Raw genomic sequence first — 16,318 nt, 5'->3', positions numbered from 1 at the left:
AATTGATATATATGAAACATTCAATTGATAAGTACTAAATTCCTTATGTAGATTGAGGACCCTAATGATTTGCCTGACGTAATAAGGAATTTGGTTGGGAAGACCTTTCTCTTTCTGCTATGTGTTGAGAAAGAAAACATTTGGGATGGTAAGGATTCTTTCAAGGTTTCAAGAATCCTAAACAAAGATGGACTTTTGCAAGAAGATGTCCTTGAGGAATCTGAACAATTGGTTAATCCTGCCTCAATTGTTTCTGGAGATCAGGTAACATTTTTTAACTATCTAATCTCTTTAAAATTATATCAACTATCTCTCCTACTGATAATCTCTATATTCAGTGTCTCATGTTAACAATGAGTCAAGACACGTTTGACTCATCCACTCCATCTTCCAAGCGTGTTTATGCTCCTAATCTGTCTGAGTCAGAGCAATCCTCCAGTTCTAAGAAGGTGTGCATCGAGCCTAAAGACTTACAGAAGTCAGAGCTAGAATTTGAGGAGAATGGTCTGTCTCAAAATGGAGTTCCTGACAAGACCTCTGAATTTGTGAAGGTAGAGAATGTCAAGATTGAAAGCAACAAAGGAAAGGGTGTTCAAGACAGTGGTGATCTTCCTGTGACTGAGAAGAAGGAGACTAGGCATGTGGCTAAAGCAGTTGGAATGAAGATCAAAAAAGAGAAATAGTGATCTAGCACCTGTTTGCTAAGCAATAAGGAGTTATCATAATTCCAAGTTTTTTAAAATTTCATTGTTAGACATTTGTTGGTTTTTTACTTTGGTTTTTAATTGATGTTTCATTTTGATTTTTTGGTTAATCTCCTCTAATAAACCTGTTTCAATTTCTGTCTACTGTACCGTTGTCTTACTCAGTTATTGAAATAGCAAATTTAAAAAGTTTAATCTAATCATTAGACCTCAAAACCTAAAGTAGAACCGCTATAACATCCTTATGTTTGCTACACGAAATCTCTATTATAAACAATGATGGAAAATCTTGGAAATCGTAATATGGAAAGCACAGTTTTATATAATCATTACTATAATTATGAATAAAGATCTTTTACAGGCTAACGATTCAGTTTCCTTGATATATTATATCTAACTTTACTTATCTCAAACGGTTTCAATGATTTACAATATATAATATCTATTTTATATAGGAAATTAAATCTATTCATTCACATCTCTACACGATTCTATAAATACTCAGACTTAACCTTTAGATTTATTCAGAAACCTAACCTTCTCTATAAAAAAAAACTGAGAAAAACTTACACTTTATGTGATTCTAATGGGTACTATTGACTACATTTCCGATCTCAACCTGCAAAGACCTAGATGGACTTTGTACGTGAAGATTTTATCTATCTGGAATCAAGGTATAGACGCTATTGATGAACCTACGATTATGATTCTGACTGATGAAAAGGTTAGAAAATTTCTTCTATTGAACCTCTGTTTCTTAAGTCACAGATTTACTAATTTGTTTGAATCTTCACAGAGAAAACTTACTATTTAGTTCTTCTTATATGCCTAGGCCAATCAGATTGATGCATTTATCCCTCCTGGAAACTACTTATACAATTTCCGGCCAGGTCTCAAGGAGGGTCACTGGTACTACATGGCTGACTTCCATGTGGTACCATCTACTCAACCTGTTAAGTACTCCTGGAATCGTTTTGCACTAGAGTGTATATGGCCTACCACTATGTGGCCTGTGTCTCCTAGATGTAATGGAAATTTCTTCAACTTCATTCATTCTGATGAAGTTGAGTATGCTGGATGAGAGGATAAGCAACATGTGTCAGGTTCAAGTATATTTATTTCTTGATTGAAAATTAGTAAAACTTTGCTTTATTCTGACTTTAATTAAGTATATTTGTAATTTGTTTTCAGATGCTATTGGTGTGGTCTCGAGTGTCTCTGCTATTCAAAGATTTCCATTTGTTTGTCGTCAAGGAGAGACAGACTATGAAGCCAGATTTGTTGTTGTCGAAATCAAGGATGACATGTAAGTTTTATTTTAATAGATATCTCAAATTAGTATCTGTATTGGCAATGTGGTATTTAATGCATTGAATCTGTGATCATGTAGGGGTAGGAAAACAATCTGTGTTGCAAAGGGTAGGTCCTGTCAGGCGTTTGTGACTAAATGGTTTAGGAAAATAACTTCTGTGACATACAATTATGACCCAGTTGTCATTGTCCTGCGTTTTTGGAGGGTTGCTGAGTTTGAAGGTTAGTTATTTTCCTCTAAACTATATATAACTGTCAAATACATTAGACAATAACTCTAACTGGTAACTATCAACATGTTTTAATAGGTCAAAACTGTTTGATGAGTGAGTATGGTTGTTCAAGGCTTTTCCTTGATCCAACCTTTCCTGATTTGGACATTCCGAGATACATGTAAGTAGTTACCTATCAGAAGTTAAATAAGTAATCAAATGCTATGATTACTGATTGGATTAAGTAATGTTTCTCTTTTTTGAAACAGTCGTGGCTTTGCAGAACAACAAGATGATGTTCAGGATGTTGGAATGAAGTTGGAAGCGTGATGATGGGAAGCTAAGTTTGGTTCTACCAGTGGCTGCAGTTGTTTTATTATTACAAAAATACTTTCTCGGTTCTCTATTGTTTTATGTTTCTGAAGACAAGTTTGTTTTAAGTTTCTTTTGACTATCAACTGCTTTATCCTTTATTTGAATTTAATGTTTATCTAATTAATCTACTCTAATGGTTATTTGTTTTATAGTAAGTTTTAGTATATGATCAATAAAATATATAATTACTGTATCAAAGTAATAATTTCATTAGATAAATTAACAAGTTTTGAGATATTTGCTAAACTATCAGTTTTGTTCAGTTTACCTTATTTAAATAGTCCATCTTCCTTATGTGCTATTGATTGTGAATAGCAAGAATATTTCATTGCTCTCTTTCCTGAAACAAAAAATATAGTTAGTAATCTTATAATTACAACAATAATCACTACAATCACGGAATCAATCTTATAGTTTGGTATATTCCGCATATTATCTAAAGGTTCTCATTCATTACTTATAGAAAATAACATATCTTAGTTCCTATATCTTTGGCAACAGACAATCATTTAACAATAATAGTCAATCTACAGATATCAAAATGCTTTCTATTTAGACCTTAATCTCCTTTATATAGTTACCAAGTAGTCTAATCATCTATAGACATTCTTAGACTAAAATATGAAAAAAAAACCTCTATCTCCAACAGAAAATAATGTTCCTGAGTCTAATCCACCAAAACGTAATCGAGGAAATGAGCCTTACACTAGACTAAGGAACATTTCTCAGTTTAATCTACCTATAATCAGGAATGGTTCTGTCCCTCTTAGTACAGCGTTTGGTAGTGCTTTTGGAGATATTACTAACCTTCCAGACCCACAAGTTAGCCCCATTGAGAACTCTGCAGATGCTAATACATCTTCATCTGCAAAACAGAACAGTAAGAATCAAGGTTAGTTTCTATAGACAAGTTTTCATTTACAATTATTTTGTTTTCATTCTCATCAAAGATAAATAGAAAATACCTTTATCTCTAAATCTTGATGAGTTTTAAAACAGGTTCACTTCGTGGAAAAATTCTGGTACCTTGCTCTCCTTACACCAGACCTAACCCATTGTTAACTCCATATGGATTAAGCGCCATGACTAATACAAGCCAGAGTCTTTTTAGCAGAACACCTACAACTCCAATAATGCCTCCACCTTCTGTAACACCAAAGAGAATAGGTGGTTAGATTAATTAAGTTCCACATATGAATAATTTTTGCAACAATTATGGTATGATAATGTTTTAAATAGAGAAGTATATTGTATAAGTAATAAGTTTAATATCTGTTGTAGGTGTTCAATACACTGGAAATCCATCATGTATAACCAACCTCCAGACATCAAGCTTTGTTTCTCATACAATAAATTTGCCAAGGAAAAACTTAGATATTGATTTTACAAATGCAGAAACCTCTTCTTCATCTAAAGGTAACAGTCTTTACTGTATTGTTTTTCGCTTGGAAACAAAATGTAATTAAGAGGCATGTCTTAACCTATTTTCCTGTTTTGTATTCTCAAGGTCAGAATACAACTCAAGTAATAGATATTGAAGATAGTGATTATAGCCAAGATGATGAAATGTATGATGATCCTGAGTTTGGTAATGTCAGTGAAGATGAGACACTAGCTCAAAGCTATGATCTTAGTTGCAGTGAAGGTGAAGATGAAGTAGTAGATAACAATGAAATGTCAGTTTCTGACGAGGAACAGATTGAAATGATGTCACACATAACTGAAGTCTCATCTCATATCAATGATTTGGCAAGATCATCTATTGAGTCTGTTCAGCAAGAAACACATGAAGGAAATGTGCCTCCGAAAAGAAAAAAGAAAAGAAAATCAAAAAAGAAAAACACACCAATAAGTAATTTTCTTGCCCTTCCCAGTACTTTTTTTTTATTTTTGGTAATTCTGAATATGAAACTTATGAGAAACATATTTATGTTTTTCAGCTTATCTTGATCATGGTGACTCTACTTACTCGTGTAAGTATTGTGGTGCATTGATGTGGCATGCTGAAAGAATAAACAAAAAAGTTAAACGACAGATCCTACATTTACACTATGTTGTGGTCAAGGTTCTGTTAAGCTGCCTTTTCTTAAAGAGTCACCAGAATTGATCAAGAAACTTCTGACTGGGAAAGATCCTCAAAGTAGGAATTACAGAAAGCACTTGAGAATATGGAATATGGTTTTCGCAATGACCTCACTAGGTGGGAAAGTAGATAAGTCTATACCTAAGGGTAAAGGTCCAAGCATGTTTCGTTTACAAGGAGGTAACTATCATTTGATAGGCAGTTTGAAACCTGCAGAAGGTGATTATGCGAAGTATTCACAACTCTATATCGTAGATACTGAGAATGAAGTAGATAACAAAGCAACTGTTATTGGGTTAGTATTATTTCTACTTAACAGGCTTATTCAATTCTTATGTATTTCTATGTTGTGGTATACTCAATCATGGGCATCTTTTTTTTTTTTAATGTAGCAAGGGGAAAGAATCATCTAGAAGAGGAAGCAAGGATATACTGAACAAAGAGACAATTGAAGCCATTATGAAAATGCTCAATGAAGTTAATCCTTATGTCAAGAATTTTAGAATTGCCAAGGAAAGATTTGGGGTAGTTAATCCCCAACCATTTCATATGAGGATATGCTCTGGTCGTAAAGGTGCTGATGGAAGGACTTACAGCATGCCTACGACTTCGGAGGTTGCAGCGTTAATCCCAGGAGACTTTACAGAAGGTATGCCAAACCGTGATATAGTTCTTCAAGAAAGGACTACAGGCCACCTAACCAGGATTAGCCAGATTCATATTTCTTATCTGGCTCTTCAGTATCCTCTGATTTTCTGCTATGGTGAAGATGGTTACACCCCAGGTATAGAGAAATGTTATAAGGGTAATAACCAGAAGAAGAAAAAGTGTATTAGTATGCGTCAGTGGTTTGCATTCCGTATTCAGGAGAGGCCAGGTGAGTGCCATACTCTTCTACTGTCGAAGAGGTTGTTTCAGCAGTTTCTTTGTGACGCTTACACCACTATTGAATCAAATCGTCTATCCTACATAAGGTTCAATCAGTCTAAGCTTAGATGTGAGAATGCAAACTCACTAAAAGAAGCTGCTGACTCTGGTGTAACAAATATGGAAGAAGAAGGAAATCAGATTTTGATTCCAGCATCTTTTACTGGTGGTCCAAGGTATATGGTTCAGAGTTATTATGATGCTATGGCCATATGTAAACATTATGGTTTCCCGGATTTATTCATCACGTTTACATGTAACCCTAAGTGGCCTGAGATAACAAGATATGTCACAGCAAGAGGGTTAACTGCTGAGGATAGGCCAGACATTGTTGCTAGGATATTCAAAATCAAGTTGGATTCTCTGATGAACGATCTAACAGAAAAGAAGATGCTTGGAAAGACTGTCGCATGTAAGTTGTCTGACTACTTCCAATTCTGTGACAATAAACTGAGACTATTTCAATATTTTCACACTATATTCTATGTTATGCAGCTATGTATACTGTAGAATTCCAGAAAAAAGGCCTTCCACATGCTCACATTCTTTTATTCATGGATGCTAAAAGCAAACTTCCAACAGCAAGCGATATTGACAGGATGATATCTGCTGAGATTCCAGATAAAGAAACAGAACCAGAGCTTTATGAAGTTGTTAGTAATTCAATGATTCATGGCCCATGTGGTGCAGCAAATATGAGTTCTCCATGTATGGTGGATGGCCAGTGTTCTAAATCGTATCCTAAAAAATTTGAGGATATCACCAGGGTAGGCGCTGATGGTTTTCCTATCTATAGAAGAAGGCGCTCTGACCACTATGTTGAGAAATGTGGAATTAAATGTGATAATAGGTATGTCGTTCCATACAATAAAAAACTATCAGTTAGGTATGGTGCTCACATTAACGTTGAATGGTGTAATCAAACTGGGTCTATTAAATACTTATTCAAGTATATAAATAAAGGCCCAGATAAGTTAGCATTTGTTGTGGAGCCTGTCAAGCCACCACCAACAGATAATGGCTCACACGTAGATCAAACAGCTAATGGATCAGAACCATTACCAGAGGAGAAAAAGAAGAATGAAATAAAAGATTATTTTGATTGCAGGTATTGTATCCTAATTTTGCTCTTTCTCAGTTTATTTCTGTGATTGGTCAGTCTGGATCCTGAAATGGATTTGTTTATTATTCAAAATTGTAGATATGTGTCAGCATCTGAAGCAATTTGGAGAATTTTTAAGTTTCCGATACAGCATAAATCAACACCTGTTCTGAAGCTATCTTTTCATGTAGAAGGAAAGCAACCAGCTTATTTTAAAGGAAAAGAGGTGATATCAGATGTTTTGGACAGAATTCTCAATCGAGATTCTCAATTCATGGCATGGCTAACATTGAATAGGAATGATGGAATTGGAAAAAATGGAAAGCGTGCTCGAGAACTCCTATATGCAGAGATACCTGCATATTTTACATGGGATGGAACTAATAAGCTGTGGAATAAGAGGTCTAGAGGATGGTCCTTAGGTCGGATTAATTATGTTCCCAGGAAGCTAGAAGATGAATATTTTCTACGAGTCCTTCTTAACATCGTCAGAGGTCCTACATGTTTTGATGACATTAAAACATATAATGGTGTTGTCTATCCAACTTACAAAGAAGCATGTTTTGCACGAGGAATTCTAGATGATGACCAGGTGTTCATTGACAGTCTGTTTGATGCGAGTCAATTCTGTTTTGGTGATTTTTTGAGGAATTTCTTCGCTATGTTGCTACTATCTGATTCCCTATCTAGGCCAGAATATGTTTGGGAACAGACGTGGCATTTGTTAGCAGAAGATATTCAACAGAAGAAGAGAAATGAGTTTGACAATCAAGGTGAGATAAATAATGAAATTGCTTAAGTTATATCATATACATTTTCTCAGTTAAATAAGCAATGATTCTATTTTTTTCTTGACATTGCCATTTATTTTATATGCAGATTTGAATCTGACAGAGGCAGAAATTAGGAACTACACTCTTCAAGAACTAGAAAAAATGATGTTGTCTAATGGAGGTACTCTTGAAGATATACAAAACTTTCCTAAGCCAACTAGAGAAGGTATAGATAATTCTAACCGTTTGATTGTTGATGAAATGAGGTATGACCGTACATCATTGGCTGAAAAGCATGCTGAGTGGATAGATATTATGACACCGGAGCAGAGAGGTGTTTATGATGAGATTACCACTGCAGTATTCAATGATCTAGGTGGAGTGTTTTTTGTGTATGGATTTGGAGGTACAGGAAAAACTTTTATTTGGAAAACACTTTCAGCTGCTATTAGATCTAAAGGAGATATAGTTCTAAACGTGGCTTCAAGTGGTATCGCTTCTTTGTTGTTGGAAGGTGGAAGGACTGCTCATTCAAGGTTTGCCATACCTCTTACACCTGATAGCAGTTCAGTGTGCAGGATAAAGCCAAAGTCTGATCTTGCTGATCTGATAAAGAAAGCTTCTCTTATTATATGGGATGAGGCACCTATGATGAGCAAGTGGTGTTTTGAATCTCTAGATAAGAGTTTTTGTGATATCATTGGTAATAAAAATAGCAAAGTATTTGGTGGAAAGGTTGTTGTCTTTGGAGGTGATTTTAGACAAGTTCTACCTGTTATCGCTGGTGCAGGCAGGGCTGAGATTGTGATGGCAGCTCTTAATGCGTCTTATCTTTGGGATCACTGTAAGGTTCTAAAGCTTACTAAGAACATGAGGCTACTTAAGAAGGATTTGAGTGTAGAAGAAGCAAAAGACATCAAAGAATTCAGTGATTGGCTTCTAGCTGTTGGTGATGGTAGAATTGCGGAACCTAATGATGGTGAGGCTCTAATTGATATACCTGAAGAACTTCTGATTACCGAAGCAAAAGATCCAATTGAATCCATTACTCGTGAGATATATGGAGATCCAGCTATGTTAAAAGGTACTGAAGATCCAGTATTTTTTCAAAAGAGAGCAATTCTGGCGCCAACCAATGATGATGTACACACAATCAACCAATATATGTTAGACAAGTTGGAGGGTGAGTCATAGCTTACTAGCTTTGTGAAATTATTTCCTTCAAGTCTTTCTTACAGCTAAAAGGTTTTTTTTTTATTTTTTCAACAGGTGATGAGCAAGTTTTTTACAGTGCTGATAGTATTGATCCTGAAGATTCCGATTCACTTAAAAATCCTGTTATCACACCAGATTTCTTAAACAGTATCAGGCTACCAGGTTTGCCACACCATGCTTTGCGTCTGAAGATTGGTGCTCCAATAATGTTACTCAGGAATATTGATCCTAAAGGTGGTCTATGCAACGGTACTCGGCTTCAGGTAACTCAGATGACCCCACGTGTTCTTCAAGCAAGAGTTATAACCGGAGACAGAATTCGTGATATTGTTTTGATTTCATTAATCAATATTACACCATCCGATACAAAGCTACCTTTTCGGATGCGTAGAAGACAGTTCCCAGTATCACTAGCATTTGCTATGACTATCAACAAGAGTCAGCGACAATCACTAGAGAGGGTTGGACTCTATCTGCCTAAGCCAGTGTTTTCTCATGGGCAACTATATGTTGCTTTATCTAGGGTTACCTCAAAGACAGGTTTGAAAATTCTGATTCTAGACAAAGAAGGGAAGATTCAAAAGCAAACAACTAATGTTGTTTTCAAAGAAGTTTTTCAGAATATTGACTCATAATGCTTCTTGCATTATTTGTCAAACAATCTTATCAAAGAAGGTATGTTTAGTTTACCATTTTATTTTATAATATAATTGCTTTATGGTAAGCAAAACCCCCAGTCAATCAATCATATATTTGACTAACAATCTACTTACCTTTTCACAGATTCAATGTCTCATGGTTCAAAAGAAAGTAACAACCAATCAATCGCCTTTCAATTCCAGTTATTGTGCTAACTATATTTGACTTCTTTAAACACTCTTACTTTCGTCATATTTGGTTATGTCTTTCTTTTTATGTATTGAATAAAGTACAATCAATCAAGCAGATGCACAATCATTTAGTTTTCTCATTTTCACTCAATTTATCTTAGCTTAACATTAATGAAAATGTTGTAGATGTTTATAAATTACATTTCAGTGAGAAGAAAGTGTAAACTAACCTTGCATAGATGCGGATGTAGATTTGATTCTCCTTGGTTTCAGATTTTTGTCCTGATGTCTTCTGATGGTAGAAGCTTCCTATTCAATATACAGCAAGGGTTAGATACTTCAAAATAATCATCATAAAGTCCTTTATGCCGCCCAAAATCACTAACTGTACTCTTACCTTCTCTTCATTTTTTGATCTGCTTATGCTAAGTTGAGGAGTTTCTAACTTTCAATTAGTCGGATTCTATGTTAATTCCTAGACAAACACACATTAATCGATTAGCTAATCAGTACAGTTGCTATGTCATTCAAAGTTTAGCTGTGCTCAGAACAGTGAAAATCATTTGAGTTACAAACAATTGAATATACTATTGTCAGAATAAGAATTGAACTTACAGTTTCAGCTCGCTTGAATAAGAGGTCCCAGAAGCAAGTTCCGATAACCCTCGATTCCAATTGCTGCTTGATCTTATCCAAGCTGTTATCAGTAGCATCAACAATCCTCTACGAATTTTCCGAAATTGACAAAATGGGTCAGTTTAAGACTGTCAATTAGAAAAGGAGCCAAAATAAAGACACTAAATTGTTGCAGAAAGATATCGAGGGAGAAAGATACCGGAGAAGCGCCGTTCGAAGCCATGTTAATTGGGATCGACGATTAAGGAAAGATCCATGGTCGATTAAAGGTGAATAATCGCTGATTGATTGATCGAGAGAAGAAGTGGTGTTAAGGTTTTGTTTGGTTTAGGTTTTGAGCCGAAGAAGACGAGATTAAAGAAGAAGATGAAGAAAATGGTGAAGAAGATGAAGAAAATGGAGAAGAAGAAGTTAGGTTGATTGTGTTTCGCGGAATTGAAAATGACCCGTCTTCGCGAGCTTTGTGTTAACCGGTCGGTACGTTACCGGATCAGATCAACTAATCTGACCGGTTCTTTTGCATTTTTTTTTTTTTTGCCCAGTAACATTAAAGGACTTTGTTGTCTACAGCCCAACATGTATGAGAGGTTACCTGATTTTGTATTAACATGTTAATTATGTTATTAAGTTCAATATATATCATGCAAACTAATTAATTAAAACATATTATTATCTCAAACAATAAGTTTTTGCATATGAAAAAAACTATTCACAGCCATATTTACATGATCAAAAATTAATTTTTCCTTAATAAAATCAAACTATCGTGCAATTTATATTGATTAAAATTATTTTAATCCTTCACATCTAAATAAATCATATAATACAAGATATCTAAAATCTGAGAATTATATTACCAATGCAAACAGATTGACATTTAACATATAAAAGCCAAATGCACATATATGAAAATTAATCTTACCATAGAAACAAGCTGTATGTTTACACATTACCAAACTTTTAAAAAATAACTAATTATGTAGTATCAATTAGACGATTAATATAAAAGGAAATAATTTTTATGTAACACATATGACTCGATTAAAACATGTTATACACAAATAATATCGATAACTTATAACACAATCCCAACTATAATATATAAATATATATATAACCACAAAAAAAAAATCAAAATAAAATAAAACCAATTATTATTGTATTATTAAATAACAAATAATAAAAATATTCAACCCGCGGTGTACCACGGGTAACAATCTAGTATTGTTACTAAAAATCTTAAAAATTTTGGAGGCCCAATACCCAAGTGTCTTGGATACGTGTGGCGGGCCGGTCTGGTGACATTAGTGGAAGGCTCTCCTCTCTTTAGGCTTTGCGGTTGAAGTTGTGGTGTGGTTAGATTCCGATTTTTCTTTGTTTGATGTCCCGTGTTTCAGTTTTTTTTTGTCTTTGTTGCCTTTGTTTGTTTTGGTTTGCTTTGCATTTTCGTGTTAGTTAAAAAGTTTTTCATGTCTTTGGACATAGTTTTCGGGGTTGTGTTGTTAACCGCCGGCTTAGTTTTCGAGAATATGTTTGTTTTCCGTCGGCTTAGTTTACGGGATTATGTTGTTAGTCGCCAACTTTGTATTTTGGTTTTTCGGATCGTTAATAATTTCTACCAGATGACAAAAAAAAAAAAAAATTCCCAAAATATGGAGATGCGGGACAAAAAAGCAGAATTACCTGGATGCAAAAAAGAGAAAAAAACTCAAAGTATTTTCATGCTTGTGTGAAGCAAAGAAGAGCTAATAACCATATCCACTTTCTCACGGACGAAGAAACAGGAAAAGAGACATATGACGAGGAGCAAATGGGTGATATGGCGGTCAGACATTTCACCAAGCTTTTTACATCAGAGCTCAGGGACTCAGCCAGCAGCAGAGAATCCTCTATATTCAGGAATTTTACCAGGAAAGTGAGTGATGCTCAGAACGCTGCTTTAATGAGACCTGTGGATGATGAAGAAATCAGAAGGATAGTCTTCAGTTTGGGACCAGACAAATGTCAAGGCCCGGATGGCCTCTCGGATGCTTTCTACCAAGACTTCTGGACAACGGTGAAGACAGAGGTGATTTGCTTAGTTAAAAAGTTTATGGCTGAGGGTGTCTTTGATAGTAGATTAACCGAGACCAACGTCTGTTTGATACCTAAAAGTCATCATCCTACTAAATTAAGTGAATTCAGGCCTATCAGTCTATGCAATTTTGCTTACAATATTATTTCCAAGCTCTTGACAGAACGTTTGAAGAAGATTGTACCTGATATCATCTCCGAGAACCAAGCAGCTTTCATCAAAGGACGACTTATCTCAGACAACATTCTTGTAGCTCATGAAATTCTTCATTCCTTAAGAGTAAAGGATTCTGTCTCCTCGAATTTTTTAGCCATGAAGACTGATATGATGAAAGCTTTTGATCGACTTGAATGGCCTTTCGTGGAAGCTACGCTAAGGCATCTTGGTTTTGATGAGGCTTGGATTTCAAGAGTTATGACCTGCATTACCTCGGCTTCTTATGGAATCCTAGTAAATGGAAAGCCTTTTGGTAAGATCACCCCATCAAGAGGACTGAGGCAGGGAGACCCTCTTTCACCTTTCATCTTTATCCTATGTGCTGAGGTCTTGGCTAATTGTTTTAGGCGAGCTAAAACTGAACAACAGATTACAGGAGTAAAGGTGGCAGAAGCTTCCCCAGCCATATCTCATCTTCTATTTGCGGACGACAGTCTCTTTTTCTACCAAGCAACTAAGGAAGAGGTGGAAAAGGTTAAACAGATTCTTGAGGATTATCATTTGGCATCTGGTCAAAAAGTGAAGTTGGATAAATCAAGTATTACTTTCGGAAAGAAAGTGGACCAAGATAGAAGAGAACTGATCAGATTAGTCACTGGTATAAGCAATGAAGGAGGTGAAGGGATATACTTGGGTTTACCAGAGACGTTCATAGGATCAAAAGTATCCACACTTCGCTTTCTGGAAGAGAGAGTGGCCAAAAAGATCAACTCATGGAGTGCTAAATTTCTTTCACAAGGAGGTAAAGAGGTAATGATTAAAGCAGTAGCTATGGCTCTGCCTACTTACTCAATGTCTTGCTTCTTGCTTCCAAAAACTCTTTGTGAGAAAATTACTTCCCTTCTAGCAAAGTGCTGGTGGAAGAATCAGGGAACTGGCAGAGGAATTCACTGGAAATCTTGGGAAAAATTGAGTGTACCTAAATCAGGGGGGAGCAGAGGTTTTAGAGACTTGGAAGGTTTTAACCTAGCCCTTTTAGGAAAGCAATTATGGAGAATGTCAGTCTTTCCACAATCTCTGATGGCAAGAGTATTTAAAGGAAGATATTTCCCCAAGTCAACCCCATTAGAAGCCAAACTAGGAACCCGCCCATCCTTTGCTTGGAGAAGTATCCATGAAGCTCAAGCTCTAATGAAGGAAGGGCTGAGACTAGAATTGGGTAATGGAGAGAATATTAACATCTTCAGAGATCCTTGGCTTCCAGACATCGTCCCGAGACCACCACGACTTAAAGACGGTATGGACCCTCAAAACATCTCATTCTCTCTTCTAAAAGAGGATGGATCAGATGAATGGAGAGTCTTAGTCCTTCGCGACTATTTTTTGGTGGAAGATGTGCACTTAATCACTCAATTACGACCAGGGAAGTCAACGGCTGAAGACACTTTCTCTTGGATTTATACTAAAGATGGCATGTACACGGTAAAATCAGGCTATTGGGTATGGCTGAACAAGATCAAGACAATCGGGAAAGCAAGGGAGGTGGAGAATCCTAATTTAAACCCTTTATTTAAAGCCATATGGCAGGTCCAAACCTCGCCAAAGATTCAGAATTTCCTGTGGAGATCCATATCCAACAGTCTAGCTGTAGCAGCAAACATGGCAAATAAAAGACTCACCAAATTTCCAGATTGCCCAAGATGCGGAGAAAAGAGAGAAACAGTTAACCATGTTCTGTTTCAATGCCCTTTTGCTAGGCTAGCTTGGGAAATCTCTCCTGCTGCAAGCTTACTCAGACCGGAGCCATCCGAATCTGTTTATGCCAATATGGCATCTTGCTTATTAACTTCTGGAAAGCATGCCACTTCCGAGCATGAACAAACCAGTATGTGGCCATGGCTTTTATGGAGGATTTGGAAGGCACGAAATGACCTCTGCTTCTCAGATTCTATGCTGGATATTCGGTATATGGTTGAAAAAGCAGCTGAAGAAGCAATAGAATGGTTTGGGGCTACTATTGAAGAATCAACTCAGCCTGTTAATCCTACCCGAAGAGCGTTGGTCACTGATCCAGTCTATACACATTGGATACCCCCTCCTCCAGGTACTCTTAAATGTAACATTGATGCAGCTTGGTCTAAGGACTCAGAGACATGTGGAGTTGGCTGGATTCTGCGTGATAGTCACGGTAATTTAAGATGGTATGGTGCTAAATCTTGTCCCAGATTATGCTCACCCCTAGACGCAGAGGCTGCTGCCCTTTTATGGGCTATGTCATGCCTAGACAACTTAGGCTTTGTGGAAGTTCTCTTTGAGAGTGATTCGCAAACCCTCATCCAAGCGATAAAACAGCCTTCTGCCTGGCTAAGAATGAAGACTTACACTAGTGAGATCTTAGGCCCGCGGAGAGGACAACTTACACCATCTTTTCGGTTTATTGGTAGGCGAGGAAATGAATGTGCAGACCTCATTGCCAAGACTACAAGTTCTTTCCCTCTTTACTTTGCTTCTTTAGATTGTAGTACCCCATCATGGCTTATGTCACTGTTGGAAAGAGAGAAACCTTTGTATGGTTTTTAGTATTCGCAAGAAATAAAGTATGTTTTTGAGTTTAAAAAAAAATATATATGGAGATGCGGGGGATCGAACCCCGTGCCTCTCGCATGCAAAGCGAGCGCTCTACCATTTGAGCTACATCCCCAATTGTTGAATCACAATGTTTCATTCTTCCTAAATTCAAAAAACCAAACCAATATGAACTCTTCTTCTTATCTCCAAGCGAGCCGCGTGATGGTACTCGGAGCGAAATCTCCGGTGGACCGCCGCCGGAGATCACTCGAGAGAGTGAGTAAAGAACTCTCAAGAGGCAATTACGAAACTGCTCTCTCTCTCGTCAAGCAACTCAAGAGCAAACATGGCTGCTTATCTGCTTTTGGCTCTGCTAAATTGGTCGGTCTCTCTTATCTCTTTCTCATGCTTATTTTCTTTAATTCATGTCTTTTTCCTTATTTTCTTTCTGTGATTAGCTTCCGAAGAAATTAGACATGAGTAGCAAAAGTGATCTTTGGTCATTGATTGATTCGGTCTCTAGAAGCATTGAATCTGTTTATGTCGAAGAGGTACTTTCAATTTTGGACTCATGTAGTTTCATATACCTTCAAAGCAAAAACTGTGATTTTTTTTACTAATTTGTAGGATTCAGTGAGAATTTCCAAAGAGGAGGAAACTAAAACTTCACCTGAAGAAGATTGGTTCGCTGTTGTTCAGGTGAGAATTCTTGTACTTGTTAACTTAAACTTAACATTGTTGCAAAGTGATGATTGAAGAAATTAATCATAAATGTTGTCTGGTAATAAGAACATATCAATCAAATAGGACTTTTTGTGGCAAACGTAACTTGTTTGCAACGTATGCAGCATGAATCTGGGCATTTTCTTGTTGGTTACTTGCTTGGTGTTCTTCCAAGATACTATGAAATACCAACCTTGGAAGCTGTAAGGCAGAATGTGTCGAGTGTGACAGGGAGAGTAGAATTTGTGGGTTTTGAGTTCCTCAAACAAGTAAGTAGTTTGCTCAGCAAATGGTCAGCTTTGTCATATGTTTTCCAACCACTAGACTTTGTGTTATCACCGCAGGTTGGTGCTGCAAACCAGCTAATGAAAGATGATAGGGATAGCCGGATGAATCTATCGGTATGTTATATACTTGTATATTAGCATCTCTATTGTCTATCTTCTTTACTCAATACTTTTTTTTGTGTACAATGTAGGATACTCAAGGCAATATCTCTTCCAAGGTACGATTTTCTCAAACTTACATTCAATGAATGATTTTCAAGCTGTTTCTGTAGTTTGAGTGGTTGGATCTGTGTATTGCAGACACTGAACAACTTCTCATGTGTGATACTTGGAGGAATGGTA

General features: G+C 36.4%; 2 protein-coding genes and 1 non-coding gene across 5 annotated transcripts in view; 1 reads left to right on the top strand and 2 right to left on the bottom strand.

Moving 5' to 3' along the window:
* Positions 1-2,870: 2,870 nt before the first annotated feature.
* On the bottom strand, positions 2,871-10,501 carry LOC9306857. Of its 3 annotated transcripts, XR_002330335.1 has the most exons (7): positions 10,368-10,501; positions 10,148-10,255; positions 9,930-10,007; positions 9,763-9,841; positions 3,568-3,748; positions 3,410-3,467; positions 2,871-2,942 (listed from the first exon to the last, which is right to left on the bottom strand). XR_002330335.1 is itself a non-coding variant. In XM_002868681.2 (6 exons), exons 1-4 carry the CDS (start codon positions 10,389-10,391, stop codon positions 3,639-3,641), a joined length of 321 nt encoding a protein of 106 aa, XP_002868727.2. In that variant the 5' UTR covers positions 10,392-10,501; the 3' UTR covers positions 2,871-2,942; positions 3,410-3,467; positions 3,568-3,638. The 3 variants fall into 3 exon arrangements, 1 of the variants encoding a protein (XP_002868727.2); XR_002330334.1 differs by having other exon boundaries at positions 9,763-10,007; XM_002868681.2 differs by lacking the exon at positions 9,930-10,007.
* Positions 10,502-15,026: 4,525 nt separating this feature from the next.
* TRNAA-UGC lies at positions 15,027-15,099 on the bottom strand. The gene has a single exon. It is a non-coding gene; the product is annotated as a tRNA-Ala (tRNA).
* Positions 15,087-16,318, top strand: part of LOC9306856 — a 1,695-nt gene continuing 463 nt past the window's right edge. The window contains exons 1-7 of the mRNA XM_002870740.2: positions 15,087-15,347; positions 15,425-15,517; positions 15,594-15,665; positions 15,815-15,958; positions 16,034-16,090; positions 16,168-16,194; positions 16,277-16,315. Coding sequence (XP_002870786.2) covers positions 15,153-15,347; positions 15,425-15,517; positions 15,594-15,665; positions 15,815-15,958; positions 16,034-16,090; positions 16,168-16,194; positions 16,277-16,315 — 627 coding nt within the window. The 5' untranslated portion in view covers positions 15,087-15,152. The remainder of the gene's footprint in view (positions 15,348-15,424; positions 15,518-15,593; positions 15,666-15,814; positions 15,959-16,033; positions 16,091-16,167; positions 16,195-16,276; positions 16,316-16,318) is intronic.

Source organism: Arabidopsis lyrata (assembly GCF_000004255.2).
Source record: "Arabidopsis lyrata subsp. lyrata unplaced genomic scaffold ARALYscaffold_7, whole genome shotgun sequence".
Classification (NCBI taxonomy): domain Eukaryota; kingdom Viridiplantae; phylum Streptophyta; class Magnoliopsida; order Brassicales; family Brassicaceae; genus Arabidopsis; species Arabidopsis lyrata.
The sequence above is the reverse complement of the archived record's forward strand: the minus strand, read 5'-3'. Positions and strand labels throughout refer to the sequence as shown.